The sequence below is a fragment of the Zootoca vivipara genome, chromosome 16 (genome assembly GCF_963506605.1).
Source record: "Zootoca vivipara chromosome 16, rZooViv1.1, whole genome shotgun sequence".
NCBI classification, from domain to species: domain Eukaryota; kingdom Metazoa; phylum Chordata; class Lepidosauria; order Squamata; family Lacertidae; genus Zootoca; species Zootoca vivipara.
Genome location: NC_083291.1, coordinates 11,223,378 through 11,242,210, shown reverse-complemented (window position 1 = coordinate 11,242,210; position 18,833 = coordinate 11,223,378). Strand labels below are relative to the sequence as shown.

The 18,833-nt window shown below is 41.9% G+C and overlaps 1 protein-coding gene across 8 annotated transcripts in view; it reads left to right on the top strand.

The window, feature by feature from the left end:
• The window catches only part of NFIB (nuclear factor I B), a 213,367-nt gene that overhangs the window by 169,214 nt on the left and 25,320 nt on the right, over nt 1-18,833 (top strand). For 4 of the 8 annotated variants that reach the window (XM_035140574.2, XM_035140573.2, XM_035140576.2 and 1 more), the window contains exons 9-10: nt 4,810-4,975; nt 8,636-8,718. The exons of 2 other annotated variants lie outside the window; for them this stretch is intronic. In XM_035140574.2, coding sequence (XP_034996465.2) covers nt 4,810-4,975; nt 8,636-8,718 — 249 coding nt within the window. The remainder of the gene's footprint in view (nt 1-4,809; nt 4,976-8,635; nt 8,719-18,833) is intronic. 2 more of the 8 variants (XM_035140575.2, XM_035140578.2) reach the window with 1 other exon arrangement.

Genomic DNA, 18,833 nt, shown 5'->3' with positions numbered 1-18,833 from the left:
TACACAACTCTCCGAGATCTGGAGGTACCACAAGCTCATCTCTAGTTTGCTTTTGCAGAATTTGTGAGAGGACCTCAGCAGCTATGGGGGAGTTGCGATTAAGGAGATGCCGGTAATGTTCTTTCCAGCGCACTACAATAGCTTCTTTATCTTTAAGTGTGGTACCGTCTGTTGAGCGTAGGGGGCATATGCCATGATTTATTGCCCATAGATGGATTTTTGGCTTTAAAGAAACTCTGTGCCGGCTAAGTGCTGGATCTCTTGAGCGTTGTTTTTTTTTTATCCTCCAGGTGTTCTTTAGTTTTCTGGTTCTTCTTTAAACCTCAGTCTTAGTGTTGGCATAGGTTCCCCCCCCCCTTTAGTGGCACAGTTTCTATCTCTTTGCCAGATCTGAAAGGCCTCCCTTTTCTTGTCAATAATGCGTTCAATCTCACTGTCATTCTCATCAAACCAGTCCTGGTGTTTCTAGGTTTGGTATCCAATAGTTTGTTCAGAGGCTGCAATAATGGATGTGTTTAGCTTGGTCCAGTGTTCCTCGATGTTATAGGGGAACTCCGAAAGCAGATGGTCCTTAAGAGTCATTTGGAAGCAATCCCGCTTAATGGGGATCTTGAAGGGCTTGAGTGTTCATTTTGCACCTTGGTTTCCTTTTTTGAAGCCTGTGTTGAGGTATAATCTTGATAGCCATTGTGGAACATATTAATCATTGTGGAACATATTAATCTGTTCGGTACTTGTCATAGCTTGGTAAGGAACACATTACAGTACAGCAGTCTTAAGGTTGGACAATTACATGTTCTAAGAGGTGCCAGTGGTTCAACGAAGGGTGCCTCTATGATGTTTTAAATTTATTTTGTTGTCGAAAGAGTGCGTTGGTAATAACAAGGTTGTGCATATAGTCAAAAGTAAGATTCTATTCTGGTTGCTGTTGCCAATTCCTTCTTTCCCAATAGTCCCAGACCACGGATCAAAATCTCGCCCAACTCTTGTATTAAAATCACCCAGAGACCGGTAGATTCTTATCTGCTGCAGCCTTCATCCGCCTTCACAGCCATTGTGACATGCCGCTTGTTATCTTCTGCCCGTTCTGCCATTGAGGAATTATTGGATCGTTCTTTGTCTAGCTCTTTCCCTTTGACCTTACCGCCTTGGGTGACCCTGCTGGGAGTACGTGACTCCCAACGGGTTCAGTCACAAGGGTCATAGGAACATGCAAGCCCACTTACCATGACAAGGTGATGATCCAGCAAGTGAGACTAACACAAATAATAATAATAATAATAATAATAATAATAATAATAATAATAATAATAATTTATTATTTATACCCCACCCATCTGGCTGGGTTTCCCCAGCCATTCTGGGTGGCTTCCAACCGAATATTAAAAACAATACAGCATCAAACATTTAAAACTTCCCTAAACAGGGCCGTCTTCAGTTGTCTTTTAAAAGTAAAATAGTTGCTTATTGCCTTGAGATCTGCTGGGAGGGTGTTCCACAGGGCGGGTGCCACTACCGAGAAGGCCCTCTGTCTGGTTCCCTGTAACCTCACTTCTCGCCATGAGGGAACCGCCGGAAGGCCCTCGGTGCTGGATCTCAGTGTCCAGGCTGAATGATGGGGGTGGAGACGCTCCTTCAGGTATACAGGACCGAGGCCGTTTAGGGCTTTAAAGGTCAGTACCAACACTTTGAATTGTGCTCGGAAACGTACTGGGAGCCAGTGCAGATGTCTCAGGACCGGTGTTATGTGGTCCCGGCGGCCACTCCCAGTCACCAGTCTAGCTGCCTCATTAGAAGATCTGCCTGTCTTACACACTTCAGCATGCTGTTTTCATCACTTTTTTGCTTGCTCTAGCTTTGCAATGTTGCTCTGAAAATACCCCGTGTTGCTGTTTTATTCAGTGACAAATACTGTAAATTTAAAAACTACGTATGGCCAAGATTTCATTCTAATAATATTCAGTTGCAACAAGGCATGGGGCCTCCGTACCATAGCACCTCTCACTGTTCCATTTTCTGTGTCTCATCATAACCTCTGCAGTCAATACACAACCTGTTTGTGTTGCTGTTTCGACGTTAAGTTCATAAATCAAACATGTGCAGACAGGTGGCTTGGTGGCTGCTCACCAACTTTGGGATAAATTTATTCCCAAGGGACACCAGTTCCTGATGTTTTTTTCCAAGATACAAGTGATTTGTTTATTTATTTTAAACTTAAGATGAGCACTTCGCATCTGTGAATATGGATTGGTTTGTTTTTGCTGTACTACTCAGCCCCTACTGTCATTAATACTTTTCACTAAATTCACTTCCTTTTACCATTGTGTTTGTGGTATATTAGTAAGAATATATTAATACGTTTTCGTTTTCTGGAACCTTCACTGAGAAAGGATATAGGTGTGATTTCAGATGAGTGCTGTGAGTACCGTGATTTAGATTCCCCCAAACATTTGGGAACAGTTAATTAAAGCCTTAGAAATCACCCAAATAGTCATACTGTCGTACCTTGGAAATCAAATGGGATCCGTTGAGAAAATGTTCGGAAACCAAAGCACGGCTTCAGATTGGCTGCAGGATGCTCTCCTGCAGCCAATCGGAAGCCCCGTCGGACATTCGGCTTCCAAAAATAGTTTGCAAACAGGAACAGTCACTTCCTGGTTTGCTGCGTTCAGCAGCAAAAACATTCGAAAACTAAGCTGTTTGAAAACCAAGGTACAACTGTATTAACTAATTAAATTAAGGAAAAGGCCATAGATCAGTGGAAGAGCCACCTGGCACCTCTAGGAATATCTTATGTCTGAAATCCTGGACAGCTGCTGCTTTCCAGTACTAAGCTAAATAGATCAGTGGTCCAACACAGTATAAGACATTTTCTAATTTAAGTGTATGGCCAGTGTGACACCTTGCCCCTGCAATTGAGGGGGCCGTCATGTGAGTCAGCATGCCCCATGACATGCTTGTGCCATGCACATATGACGTGAGAACACCCCGCAGTGTACATGTATGGCTGCCGGGGAATTTTGAGGGGGGCTTGGCCTCCTTGATAATTTTGGGGGGCCCTCAGACCCCCCCCAGCCCTCCCTAGATGGTGCACCTGGGGTATGGTGTATTTGTCTCAGCAAATTTAGCAGGGAAATTGAGTTATTTTAGTACGCATTGCAACTTCTTCTTCTTCTTCTTCTTCTTCTTCTTCTTCTTCTTCTTCTTCTTCTTCTTCTTCTTCTTCTTCTTCGAGTAATTTGGATTCGTTTTTGTTTTTTAAGTGCTTTGTTGGGGGAAAATGTTTAGATGGTAACCCATAGCAAATAAAGAGAAACTGGATGTTTAAACCAACAGCATGAACTGTGGGCTACTCCTATCATGGGGAAAGCTTAAATGTGACTTGCAAATAAGCTGTTGCATCCAAGAACAAGAAGACAGCTGAACTGTGTGCATGAAATTCTGCGTATGTGTGCATGTGTGCAGGGCCGGCTCTAGGTAGACCCCCGGTGGCGCGGTGCGCCAGGCCGGTAGGCAGGGCGCCACACGGCAAAGCCGCTCGGAAACCATGCTGCGCCCTGCGAGGGCGGGGGCGCCCAAGCGATCTCCGCCCCTCAGCACCATGGCGCACGACCTGCTTGAGACTGCCCTGCATGTGTGTGCATGCGTTTATTTATAAATGATCTCTCTTCCAGCTGGTAGCAGAAATGGGCTTAGGTTTTCTGCAGCGACTTCTTCCCATCAGAATTATGTTTGCTTGTATCTGGTTCCTGTGTCGTGTCCAGTCATTATATACAGTTCTTGATCTAGCCACTTTTCTCCTTCCTGAACGCAACTTGACTAGTTAGTGCATTTTCCAGTGAGCTATCTAGGTTTTAGGCATTTTACAATTATATTTCAGTAACCTTCTAATGCAAATAGCTGAAGCAATCAGTTATGAAATTGGTCTGATTACCAGAGAAGTGAAAAGATGTTGGAGGGCAGAGGAATTAGTGTGTTCATTTTATATCTGAATTGTTTCGTCTGTTTGCTACAGAGCAAAACAAGCATGCTGATTTCCACCTTCCAACCACTCTCTAGTTATCAGACCAATTATTAATCAGCCGAAGGTGATGAATGAAGAAGAACGTTTCTATCCATCACCCAAAAATATATAATGAAGGGACCAAGCTAACCTCCCTGGGGAGAGCATTCCACAAATGGGGAGTCATGATAGAGAAGACCCATTCTTGTGTTGCCACCCTCTGGACCTCAATTTGTACTGTTTTTTTTTAAAAAAAGAAAACAATAACACCACCAATAACACTTCTGTCAGATACAATAATGGCCTTCATTGGTGAGTTTCTTATAAGGTAAATAGGCTTTTGGAAATATTACCTTCATGAGAATCACAAATCCCTAAATCTTCTTTCCTTTGCAAATATGATGATGGTGATGATAATTTATTTATACCCCACCCATCTGGCTGGATTTCCCCAGCCACTCTAGGCAGCTCCCAACAGAATTAAAACACAATAAAATATCAGACATTAAAAACTTCCCTAAACAGGACTGCCTTCAGACGTCCTCTAAAAGTCAGATAGTTGTTGATTTCCTTGACATCTGATGGGAGGGCGTTCCACAGGGTGGGTGCCACCACCGAGAAGGTCCTTCTGCCTGGTTCCCTGTAACCTCGCTTCTCAAGGGAACCGCCAGAAGGCCCTCGGAGCTGGATATAGATGCCAGAGTGACACACTACCGCATTGGGGTTCTGGAAAACCCTAAAGTAGATTGCTCTCTTGAGCATGACATGTATATTTCACAAGGCGTTCTTCTGGTTTTGTTTTGTAGCCTAACAGCAGTGGTCAAGTAGTAGGGAAAATGCCTGGCCATTTTACTCCAGTTTTGGCACCCTCTCCCCATCACAGTACGGTGCGGCCTGTGACCCTGACCATGACAGACACTAAGCCCATCATTACATCCACTGAAGGTGAGGCATCTTCACCTACAGCAACCAGTAAGTATTTTTCTAGGAAACAAACGCTGTCCATCAAAAATCAATCAATCAAAACCATTTCAAGTTAAGGCCAATATAGGTGCCCTTTCCTGCTATTTGACCAGGCAGATGCTCAAAGTTTGATAATAGAGAACATGGACAAGACATTTACTCTCTACAGTTATAATAACTCAAGTTACTGTATGACATTTGTGACACGGCAATCACACTCTCAGGGCAGGAAATCAAATTAATTTGAGCATCAATTGCCAGGAGAGAATGAAAGCTTGATTATTAATTTAAAGATGGACATTCTTGTGACATTGAGAAGCATACTTGGATTGGAAGCTTTCTAAATTTGCCAACACCTGGAATCCAAAAAGGGAGCGAGGCAGACAGAAAAAAAGAGATTCAGCTGATTCCTCCCAAGTGAGCTTTCATCCAAAACATACCTAATCAGACACATGATCCTCAATTAACCTAAGCATTTTAATTCATTAGAGTTGATACTGAAAAATCTATGTGGGTTAACTATATTTAACGAGAGTTTGATAGTTTTGCATTTGCTAATTTGCTATGCTGAGTACCGTGGGCTGTATCCTACTACACAATTGCACACTTGGAACAACTTTCACATGTGCAGTGCAACCTCCCCTCCTCCTCACCCCCTCCAGTTGCTCTGGGGGTTCCCCCAAACCTCTGGAGCAGATGGGGGGGAAGTGAGGTGAGTAGATGTTCCACACGTGTAATGATTTAGTTGAATACAAGCCCATATAATTATCCTATAGCCTTCAATGGAATTCACAGACATAGACATGCAGACGTATCAAGTGTTAGAGCCACTTCTCAGGAATACAGCAGCCACAAGGAGAGTCCCGGGAACTGCTTCCATATGCCGTGGTAGCCATCCAATTGCTGCAATTAAGTGGTTGCCAGTTAGGTTGTCCCCGTTGAATGAAATGCTCCCGGCAACAGTGGCACACCACAAACGTGTGGTTGGTGGCATGGGAATTTTGCACACAGGCCAAGCCATGCCTTATTTGCTTACATTATGGATGTCACATGATGTTCCCACTACCTAAAAGTGTATCTTGGCAGCTTCCCTGTTACTGTTCTAACACATTGTGGTTCTGCATTAACCTCCACGTTAGTCTGAAATTCAACATTGCAGCTGTAATAAAAACAGCACACAGACAGACACATATACATACCCTCTCACTAATTGAAAAGTATTCCTGTAATCATGTGATGACAAGTGACTTTTCTGCTTAGATACTGGTTTCAAATGAAAAATTCTTAAATGTTAATACCCCCACATATTGTTAAACACGTATGGATCCATCTACATACGGTGTTAGGACAGTAGCAAAATTTCTGTTAGCTTAGATAAATCTAGATGCTGCCCTTTTGTATAATGTCCATTTCATCTAACCACACCAAGAGAGAGCAGAGTATAAAATAATGGAGGCTACAGTCCTGTCGAGGGAGGTATATAAATTCAATAAAAAATAAAATGTACCTGGTATTAAGTCCTGGTATGAACTCAGCAGGGCTTTTGAGTGGACTTTCATCGGATTACACTGTTAGCAGAAGCAGAAGTCATTACCTACTAATTAATGAATTACCGTATTTTTCCGTGCATAAGACTAGGGTTTGTTTTTTTAACCAAAAAATTAGAGTTAAAATTGGGGCTCGTCTCATACACGGGTAGTGTTGAGGGGTGTTTTCTTAATTTGGAGTCCCCCCAAAATACATGGAAGCATCTTATACACGGAAAAGTACGGTAATTAATAGTGTTGTAATATCTTCTGATTTCTTAAGTGTGCACAATTCTTGAACAGTAAAGAAGTTTTTAACGATCTATTCTTATTCTACCCTCAAGAATGGAATGAAACTAGAGCTTCAGATTTGACTCTGAGTATTAGTTGTTTCATCATATCTCATGTGCCTTCCAAGCTATACGGCACTAGTTAAGCATTCACAAAATATTAAAAGCTTAAATAGTGTTTAAGGATGCAAGGGAACCTATCACATACACATCATAGGTGCATTTCTTTGAGGGATGCTACTTTAGGCCTTTGAGAAAGGATATGATTCACATGGTGAACATTGTGTTAGCAACATTCCCTTTGAGTGTAAAGAGCAAAGGTATGCACAAATGGAAATAAATTACATTTATTTCAACATTAAATATTAAAGGAGTTTTACATCTCCAGACTGTATTACTTTATGGTTCTTTAATCTTAACATATCACCAGGAAAAAAAAATGTAAGAGATTTGATCACTTCTATTTAAGCCTTGTTAAAAATTACATTGAATAATATGCACAATGGAGGAATTGCTTCTACGTAACTGGGATTGGCTGATCTATAATACTTTCCAAAGAGATGCTTTCAGTTTTATTTCTAATGAATTAGAACTGGCCAAAAGATAAAAGTGTCACCAAAATGTGATATTAAGATTATGCACAGTGCTGTTATCTGTTCCTAGTTGTATATCTTTATCCTGATCAGTACATACCAAAGTTGATTTAAATGGCCTCTTTACACAGCATTTCACAAGTAAAAACTACTTTTGCTGAAATTATATGGAATAACACATGTTCCTCCTTCAAAGAAATGTCGCTTTACATGTAAACATGTAATCAATTTTTATGGTGGTTATTCAGTAAAATATTCTTTTAAAAGGAAATCGATAAGACACCATTTGTTTGTTTGTTTTAAATAGAAAATATACTACCATTTAAATTGATCCTTTAGTGCTTATCTATTTGTTATTTACGCAATTGGCAGTAGGAAGTTAAGGTCCCCTTACTATGAAATTGATTTGGGTAATGTAGATATTTTCAAACTAGGAATCAGAGTAGAACAACCAGCTTCTTTTGACACAATCGGAAGTTAATGACTTTCATTCAACACACAACTATTTTCAATTCAAAAGGGGAAAGGTGAAGCACTCCATTAACCACACACACATGGGGGGAAATGTTTTAGGAGCGTCTACATTATAGGTCAGTTTTCTAGAACTTACACTATATACATTTGCTCCACAGTTTTCTGGTGTACAAAGCATGAACATTTTAAATACAATATTCATACAATAATTAGATGCTGCTTATATTAACTTCCAGAAGAGGGATTCCTAGATCTCCCTTTAGGAGGAAAAAAGGGGGGAGAGACACCTTTTATGCCTCATTAAAAAAATAACCTTATCCAGGGCTTTTAATCAGCTGGAACTCGACTCCAGCACCTCTCAAGTAGGCGCCATTGCCATTCTAAGAGAACAAGGGAGACGATCCCTCTTTTTCTAGGAAAAATAGCACTGGCCTTAGCTCAGTTATGTTCTAAATCCGAGTGGTAATAAGAATATACCTCATTCTACTGTAGCAAATTATTAGTCTCTGAAATTTGTTGTTTATGTGGCTGCATTGAATGAGCACCTGGCTGCACACCTCTTAAAGTGAGCTGGCAAAGAACTCTTGTATCGTGCAGAGAAATTGTCACTAGCAAGGAAGGTGACCCTGCCTCCATTCAGATTCCATTGAAGTCCATAGGTGTTATAAAACTATCCCTCGGTCAAATTCGTTCTTCATAACTCTGAATTTCTCGTGTTTAAATTATACAGGGTAGAAATGGATAGGTGTCTATCTTTATCAATCTGTTTTGTTCTTCCTTAATCAGCCTACACAGCCTCAGGCACATCCCAAGCCAATCGATATGTGGGACTAAGTCCAAGAGACCCTTCTTTTCTACACCAACAACAGGTGGGCAAGTTTCACATAGGTATAAACAGTAAAAAGACGAGTATTTGCAATCAGTCCCTGCATCCGTGTTGCCATTGACCTTAAAACTAGAACAGGATGACTACCCTTAAACAAAACCTATTTGTATTTCAATATTTGCATAACTACAAGATGCTTCCATAGGGTTTTGTAAAGGCTTTTCCACGGTGAATCTTTCAGTTACGTGATTTCTAAACTCCTGGAAGTTGAATATATATGAATGTCTCTGTGAAGAAGCAGTGCGACTAATCAGAATTAAGTAGGATTAAGTAATACAATAGTTGATTCTCCAGCTATTTGATATCGTTTGATATTTGAACGTATACATTTATAGTTCTGAAAGAATAACAATACAATAAAATTCAATTGCAGAACATCATCATTCCTAGATTAATACATTCGGAGTGTATTGTTGATTTTACTGTGACACGAGCTCCTTTTTGTTCCAATTTCTTTTACATCATTTACATTTCAAGTAGCATTTTAGATTTCACACCTCATTAATGCTGTAAATTTAATGAAAATAAATTGTTCGTCCAAAATGACAGTTAAAATTAATAGTGGCTAATAAAACAACCCAACCCACCTTCAATTAATAGTAGGGGCATGCGATACTGCCATACTGCTAGTTAGGCATAGAAGAAAACTAAATTCTGAAGCGTCAGAATTAAAATGTGCTTCATGATGATGCAAGAGGCTGTTTTTACAACTTGCACAGTTCTGAAGCCTAACGGGCATAGATTCATATCACCACTTGTTCCCTATCCATACATTCTTTGTATGGTGATATAGTTATACTGCTGCATTTGTAAATTGCACCTTAACCGCCGAGGCCCGAGTGGCGTTATATGTATACCTTATGTAGAATTCAGTGAAACTTTACTCAAAATAGCTGATGCACAACAAAGGCTTTCTTGTTCTTTTACCAGTGAGACTTCACTGAAAACATCTGCAAAGAGAAAATACCAGATAATGATTGGCTATTTCAAACCAACTATTTAAAGTTTCTGATATTATGCTTATAATTTGACCCGTATGCAGTCAGTTGATTTTGAGTACATGCTTTCCTTTCTATAAAAAAAACCAACACTCTTTCCTACACTGGATTTAAGAAATCTCATGGAACTGCAGTACTGTATTGACTTTCTTTTAAGCTATGATAGGCTGCAGTCCAAACCCCTGATCTTTGCTGCTTGAGAGGATTAGGATTTCGCTTGCTAGGGTTCATGCTGGCAGAATGCAACATAAGCCCCCCCCCAAGAAAAACCCAGAATGTTAGCAGCGGGGGAGCCGAACAGGGCCAGCCATGTTTGTATCTTCGGAGACCATTTGGGCTCGCTTCGCTGCACCAGACTTCTGGCTGGCACAGCAAAACTGAAGAAGAAAAACCACACTCCCCAACTTTACACCCCAACTTTACACTCCAATATGTCCCAGTCCCTGCTTTGCCCTTCCATCAATTAAAAATGGGAGCAACACAATTCCACATTCCTCAGGACTCTTTAGCAATCTTAATAATATGTGTAAATAAGCTCGTCGCAGATTGGCAGTCCTCATGCTACAAACTCCATGTTTGCTCAATACATTTTCTGATTTATTTTTATTTTTTTATTTTAAAATATTTTTGATAGATTGGGTTGTATACGACTGTGTCCCTCTATCAGTGGAAGGCTCTTTGACCAAGCATTACTTTTGTTGGCTTTCATAAACAGAAAGGGTCTGTATGCGTGATGTGTGTGATTTTTGCATATCACCCTTTTGTAAATGCAAATGGCAGAGCCAACTGTTTCGAAAGTACCCTAGCTCTCCAGAGCAGATTTTGGGGTTCAGCAGGAGGTTGCAGAGGGCATGAGGTATTAACAAAAAATAGTATCCCACCCCTTTCCACTCAAGTGAAATTTTGCCCGATAAAAAAAAAAGAATTCCCCTGGTAGAGGCACACAATGAGATACAATCCAATATCAAGACATTAAGAAAATGCTATAAATGTGTCTGTATCTTGTTCATGCAGAAAGATATTCCTGTAAAGGTAAAGAGAGGGGAAAGAGCTGAAGAGTTTCATAAAGTATTACTCTTTAATGGGTATGAACTTGTTGAGAGTTGAAAAAGCTCATTACAGTGGTACCTTGGTTCCCAAACGGCTTGGCTCCCAAACAAATCAGCTCCCGAACGCCGCAAATCCGGAAGTAAGTGTTCCGGTTTGCAAATGTTTTCCAGAAGCCGAATGTCCAACGGCTTCCAATTGACTGCAGGAAGCTCCTGCAGCCAATCTGAAGATGTGCCTTGGTTTTTTGAATGGTTTCGGGAGTCGAACGGATTCCCGGAACTGATTAAGTTCAAGAACCAAGGTTCCACTGTATAGATCCTAGAAATCAGGCAGTAATCTATTTGCACAGTGCAGGAATAGGCTCCCTGTTTTACCTCCCACCTGGCTCCTAAAATAGCTTGTGATGTGAACATGCCACTTGGAATCCCATATGTGCAATGGTCTGATTTTTTAAAATTGCTTTAAGGTGGGATAAATGTCCAAATTAGAGGTTTTATGTAGGAAACTGGTCACATCAGAGTAGGTGCATATAGGAGGAGGGGGGCCCGTTCCCACTCTACCACACAGATGGATCATCAGGCAAGTATGTGAACTGGGCCAATAGCCCGCCCCCCTGCCATCCCAAATATTCTGCATTGTGTAAAATGAGAGCTTAGAATATTTTCTTTTTATTATTATTATTTAAACGTAACTGCAGTTGGAGAGATGTGAGGTACTAAAAAATAATAATAGTGAAAAGGTGTTTTGCCATTTCCATCCCCACCCCCCACCCTGCTGTCACAATGGTGAGTGGTTGCTCACAAGTAACAATGCCAAAATCCGACCTGACTTTTTACAGGTTTATTGTGCATACTATGTACAGTGCAGAGCTACAAGTTCATGTCCATCTCAGTCACTCGCAAAATCTGGGAGTGCCCCCTTCCGGTTTCGACCCAAGCATAAGAACTTGGGCATCCCCAGCCTCCGCCTCCCCTCTTTGCGTTTGACGCCTCTGCACAACTGGGGTGATGGAACTAGCGCCTCCCTCTCTGAGCCCTCTTGGCTGAGGTGGTGCGAGGGCTCCAGCCCAGCATCCTGGAGCCCCTAGCATCCTGACTGCTCTCCCAGCTGGACGAGGTGCTGCTGGAGAGCAGGGGCCGTGGCTCCCTGTAACCCGATCTCCCTTCCACCTCCTCCCGCAGACCCTGAGGGGACCCCCTGATACCCATTTTGTAATTAATTATATGTTTAGGTGTGCTTTTGTGTACAACGTTTTGCCCCAGTATATGATAATGATCACAAACTCAGTGACTATATAGGAATAAACAAATGCATGGGAGGATAGGTCTATCAAGAAGCATAGCTGCCAAGTCCCGGTCACCAGAATTCACTTCTACGCATGTCCAGACGTGCGTAGAAGCGACTTCCGGTGCCGGCGCTGCCCGGTCTCCGGTGCCCAGACATGGGCAGATTGGCACCGGAAGAAATCTGGGGGAATTACGGGATATTTCGCCATTCGGGATGACAGCGGGAAACAGCTTTAAAAACGGGGGTTTCCCGGGGAAAACGGGAGACTTGGCAGCTATGTTCAGAAGCAGTCTATTACTGAGTACTAGAGGCTGACAACAAACTATAGGGAACAAGGATGCCAACTCTATGGGGCCGAGGTGTCTTCTCCCCCCCAAAAAAAAATCTGGGAGGGGGCCAGGCCATCTCATTAAGGAGCTGAACTCAGGGCAGCTTCAGTGGCCGGTTCCTCCTGAGCACAAGAGGAGGAGCTGCCGGCATTTGAAACTGTGCTGCCCTGGGCTCTGGGCTCAGCCTCCTCCCGGCGCATGTTATCACATACCCATGGCAAGCACCTCTGAAAGGGAATGGCCTTGGCTATCCTGACTTCTTTGTGAGTTCCAGGTTGAACATTGCTAAATGCAACAAGCAAAAGGACCATGGCCTAATCCAGGAAAATACCGTATTTTTCCGTGTATAAGATGCCCCCATGTATAAGATGCCCCCAACTTTGGGGGATCCCAAATTTAGAAAATGGGCACATGCACTATCCATGTATAAGACGCCCCCATATTTTTAACCTTATTTTAAAGTAAAAACAAAACCTGTTCTTATACACGGGAAAGTACGGTAATTCTTGGGTTCTTAAAGATACTTAATTAGGAAATAGGTTACACTTCTGGCTGCTTTGTAGAAATCAGATGCTGCATTTAGAAAGCTTATGAGGCATGTTTAAAAAATAGGATTTCCAACTGCAGTCATACCTTGGATCCCGAATGACTTGTGAGTCAAACATTTTGGCTCCTGAACGCTGCAAACCCAGAAGTGAGTTCTGGTTTGCGAAATTTCTTTGGAACCCAGACATCTAATGCAGCTTCCGATTGGCTGCAGGAGCTTCCTGCAGCCAATTGGAAGCCACGCCTTGGTTTCTGAACGTTTTGGAAGTCGAACGGACTTCCAGAATGGATTCCGTTCAGCTTCCGAGGTACGACTGTACTTATTTGATACATGGATCTTACTCCTAAGAATGCCTGGGAAATGACAATGCATATAATGTTATTGTCTTGTGTGTGGTGGGGCAAGGTGAAGCCCACATGCAGAAATTGCCTAAATTACTTAGACAGAGTAAACGTTATGCTTTGGTAAGGCAGAAATAAGATTGATTTACTATGTCCTTTCATTACTTTACAACAATTTAAAAGAGACCACTTTTCCTGTGGCAGGTCCTAAATGCGTTTGGTTTAAAGTAGGCCATGATGAATGAAAAGGAAAATCAAGGGGTACATGAAATAAAGGCAATCAATCATTTTATATTAGTTGAGAGAAATTCTAAATTAGAAAGCCAATGGTTTTAGTTCCAGAGAGGTGTTTTAAACATTCACCATTCCTTTTAATATACTTTGACCCCTTAGGAATAAATATTGTCACAGGTACATTCTGTGTTTCACAGGAGGAGCTATTGGAGAGATTTATTCTCTCAGGTTATGAGAGGTATTGACGTTTATTCTTGAGTGCTTTTTTATTATTAAGCAGCATAACATAGCCTATATAAATTGTAGTAATGACCATAAATTTAGGCTGCTTGTATAGTTGATGATTCTCCTTAAAAATAGTCTCTTCAAAAAAAAAAAAAAAAAGTTTGGTGGAATTTCCAATGAAGCAATTTATTACTGGAAGTTGCTGGAATGTTTCCATCGATGGGAGCATTATAAATATAATTTCGAGAGTTCATGTGCATGGGGAACCAATATGACAGATAGATTTTAATTTACTGACCAGGACACTATGAGATGCATGTTATTAAACATGTAACTTAATATGCTGATAGCTACAAAGTCAGGGTTATTATTAGGAATCATAAATCTAACCATTCCTTTTTCTGTGGCGGTCACACATTGGCTCCTAGCTACTTTAAATTGCTAAATATTTCCATGCTAAAACAACAATAGCATAATCAAACTTTTTTTAAAAAAAATAAATACAGTTTTTTAAAATGCTGATAAGGCCTATGCAGCTGCTGATTTTTATATCGAGTAGCCAGTCACAGAGTTGTAGAGTTGGAAGGGACCTTGAGGTCTAGTCAAACCCCCTGCCATCCAGGAATTTGTTTTCCAACGTGGGGCTCAAACCCACCCAGATTAAGAGTCCATTTTAATCATTGCTGTGCATTCCTTTTAACCTTTTTTTTTTAAAAAAAATTGCTATATACTGCCCTGGTGTTGTATATAAATACTTTTATAACTAAATAATGTAGACTACCACTTTGAGTCAACTGTGGCACAGATGGAATTATTATTATTATTTTATTATTATTTATTATTTATACCCCGCCCATCTGGCTGGGTTTTCCCCGCCACTCTGGGCGGCTTCCAACAAATACCAAAATATTGTAAATACCAAAATATTGTTAATATTAGTAATCAATCGATTACTCTGGATTCATTTCCTTAACTTTGTTTTCTGGTTAAACAGCAAACATTTTTCGTTCTTAATTTTTCAACCAGACCTTGATGTGGTTAAGCAAAGAGCAATGCATCGAGGAACTTCTAGTTCTATAGAAGCTGCAAAGGGTTTCATAATGAGAAGACTGGCAGATACCTTGTCTGCCTTTTCTTAGCTTTCCTCGGGCAGCCTTCCTGAAACGGGCACGCTCCTGAAGTCTTCACTGCCAAGTCCCATCAGCCCCAGCCGGCATCACCATCGCTCTGAGATGATAGTTGCACTTCAACAACAATTGGTGGGCACTGTCAGGGAGTTGTTGCGGCTACTCCCGAGTAAAGACGCTCCAGTCTGTTGTGTCTTTAAAGGTTTTATTGTGCATGCTATTTACAGTGCAGAGATAGCAGAGAGCATGACGGCCTAGTCACTCTCAGAATCCGGCAATGGCGCCCGTCTGCTTCGGCGCCAGCATAATAACCTGGGCAGCCCGAAACGCCGCCCCTTCGCCCTGCGTTTGGGCGTGCGCCTCAATTCGGGCGCCGGAAGGAGCGGTGTCCCTTCTTCCCCTTGCTGGCTGGGACGGTGCCTGGGCTTTGATGCCTCCCTGAGCCGTCCCTCCTCCTCTAGATGGCCAGACTGGTGCAGGGGCTCCGATATGTCACTGAGCCCTTCCTCCACCGTCTGTTCCCCAGAGCGTTGCCAGGGCTCTGATGCCTCGCTGAGCCTTCCCTCCTCCATTCCGCTTCCCCCTGACCCGCTGCTAGCGCTGTCACTGGGCAAAGTGCTGGTCAGGATGATGAGGGGAGGCTCCCTATAGGGAGTCCCCCTGACAGGCGCCAAACAGGAAGGGGGGTTCTATGGTACACTTTCAGTTTGCGTAGGGCAGGCACATGCAATTTTGACCTGAACCCCCCAAAAACAGGGCTTCTTTCCTAAACAAAAGCTGAACAACTTTGACCTGGGGGGGTAGATCACTGCCAGTTTTTAACTCTGTGAGTAGATTGCAGTCTCTTTGGAGTTGGCCACCCTGGTGGAGGGCAGTGGTTGAGCTCAACATGGCTTGTTGTCAACTTGCTGTAAATAAAGATCAGAGCTTATCTCAGAATCTCCTAGTTCTGGGGTTGGGGGGGGGGCTGAACTATTAATGATCTGAAGTGAAAGTTGCTAATGAACAGGCTCTTTTCCAACTCATACCATTGGCTGGAGTTATAGCCAGGATTTCAAACGTTTATTAGTTTGTAAAGAAGAAACTGGAATCATATTTTCCCCAGATTTATCAACTGCTGTTTTTTAAAAAAACTTTTCACTAGTATGGGCCAGGAAATGACGTGAAACTTAAATATTTATTAAAGTTTTAAAATGCTTTGCAATAGATCACCTTTCCACCGGGGCAAGTGCATTTTCATGACCTAAATGTTGCAATTCTAATTTCTTACGGGGAGGATGATTTTAACAGAGACAATATACCTAATTAAAAAGCTGGGGAAGTGAAAGCAGAAGAGAAGTTTTTTATCATGTTTAAAATGTTAGTCTTCTATGTGCTGGTGTTGGTCCAGTTATTGATACATTCTTAATACCATAGCACTACATAACATTAAGGTATGGGTTTTTACCAGTGCTTGGACTTTGAGTGTGTAGATATCTGTATATACTAGAATATAAGCCTACTTTTTCAGCACAAAAAAATGCGCTGAAAAAGCCGCCCTCGGCTTATACGCGAGTGAGGCGGCTGGCGGCGGAGAAAGGCACAGGACCGGGGGTTCGGAGAAGCTCTGCGCTGCGACTTTCCGAACCCCCGTCCTATGCCTGCTCCATGCAAGGCGGTGGGGAAGAAGCGGCGAGGAAGGGATCCTTCTCGCCGCTTCTCCCCCCACCCCACCGCCGACAGCTGGGAAAGGCATAGGACGGTATTTATTTTTATTTTTGAAATTTACCAGTAGCTGCTGCATTTCCCACCCTCGGCTTATACTCGAGTCAAAAAGTTTCCCCAGTTCTTTGGAGGTAAAATTAGGTGCCTCGGTTTATATTCAGGTCGGCTTATACTCGAGTATATACGTTATATAGGGGTACGTAGAATTACCTTTAGGCTGGCTTGTTGTTGCACCAATGCAGCAATGGGAGATGTAGTTAAAGAAAACTACAAATCTGGCACGCAAGGTTGACATTGCACAGCAGCCATTCCAATTCCAGCAGGAAGTTATAGCTCAAGACACATCTTTTGGCCTTCATATGATTCCATTTATAGTGGAATAAATCTTCTTTATTCAAATGGTATAAGAGGAAGCTGAAACGATAATTGCAGATACTGCCCATGGACTGAATATTGTCAGGCAAAGACTGAAAAGGCACTAGAGATTTTTCTCCAACAAAGCTTTAATAGATTTAGGAAACAAGTTATCGACGCTTCGGGTGTTCGCATTGTGTCTCTTATCATAATTGACAGTTTGACGTAAAACCTAGTCACATGACTGCCAGAGACACAAGCAAAGGGATAAGAGGTCACATTTCATATACTCTCGTTGGAAAGGAAACACATTTAAAGGAAGTTTCAGTCAAAACAATGACAACATGCATATGTTTATAGCCTTCCCTCAGGCAACAAAAAGCAACGCTTGGTCTCATATCACTTGCTGCCTTTTCCATATATATTTTTACCTAAGCTGCTGATCAAAGAGGTGTGGAAGGAATATTAACCTTAGAAACTTTGTTAAGATGTGGGAGAATAATATTAAATGATACTTGATGTATTTAAGAAAATTAGTTGTAGGTTTGTAATTTTTTTTACAAAATACTATACTAAAAATGGGGTGGGTGGGTTTAAATACCAAGACTAAAACAAGCCTGCCACACCATATTTTCCAACTGAACTTTTTGTAAAGTTAAACAACAAATTGAGTTACTCTGAAAAATTATTGCTAGTATATAATGCCATCCTTAGGGACTTGGTAAAAGTGAAAATGATAGCTTTTAGTGTGAGAATTAAGGAATCTGGAAAGCCTTGCTGGAAAACATTTAGTTTGTTATCCAACAGTGTCAGTCCACTTGCCTTTCTAGCATCAGGAATCCAGACACAAGCTAAAAAGTCTCCATGATCTGTCCTTGTCGTCATTTTTAAATCTTTCCCTCAACCTTTTCTTATGCTACTTATCTGGATCAGGCCTTCCATCTCTGAAGTAATTCAGCAACAATGACTGAGTAAATGTGCATTTATGGAAAGAATACAGGTTGCTCAGTGGAACAAGAAATGGAGCTGGTGTAATTGCAGTAACGGTTTGGCTCCGTTAGTGATCTAACTGCAAGTAAGGCTAAGGTGGCTGGCCTCGGTATATTTTCAAAAGCCCACTTTAACTATACAAACTCCACTGGGCATTTATTATAGTGGTACCTCGGTTTAAGTAAACAATTGGTTCCGGAAGCCTGTACTTAACCTGAAGCGTACTTAACCTGAAGCGAACTTTCCCATGGAAAGTAATGGAAAGTGGATTAATCCGTTCCAGACAGATTAAAGTACTCAAACCAAAGCGTACTTAAACCGAGGTATGACTGTACTTTCTGTGCTCCAGCGCGTTCATTGCAATCTTTGGTGAGGTGGTTTCATCAAAGGTTTACTTTCAAGGAAGTGTTTTGGAATATAAATTCCATCGCGTGGACTTTCCAGAAGCATACCTGCCAAGTTGCTGTCAGAGAAATAAGGGACCGGGCTGGAAATAGCAGACCGGAAGTAGCGCTGCCGCCAATTTGGAATTGGGCGGAGCATGCTCAGAAGTGACTTTTGATGCTGTTTTGCCCAGTTCCAAAATGGCCGCCGCGCCAGAAGTCGCACTGCAGCCATTTTGGAACTGGGCAGAGCAGCATCAAAAGCCGCTTCTGAGCATGCTCCGCCCAGTTCCAAAATGGCCACCGCGCCAGAATAAACCAGGGAAAAAAAAATCCGTTTTTTCAGCTAGGAACAGCTGGAAAAACAGGGATTTCCCAGGGGAAACGGGAGACTTGGCAGCTATGTCCAGAAGAGATCTGCAGGTGGAACACTAGATTTCTACCACCTTCCCTTTGCAGTTGCAGCACAACATCTTTCTATGGGTTAGATCCAACAGTGTCTTCCTTTTACAGGTGGCACTTGCTTCTA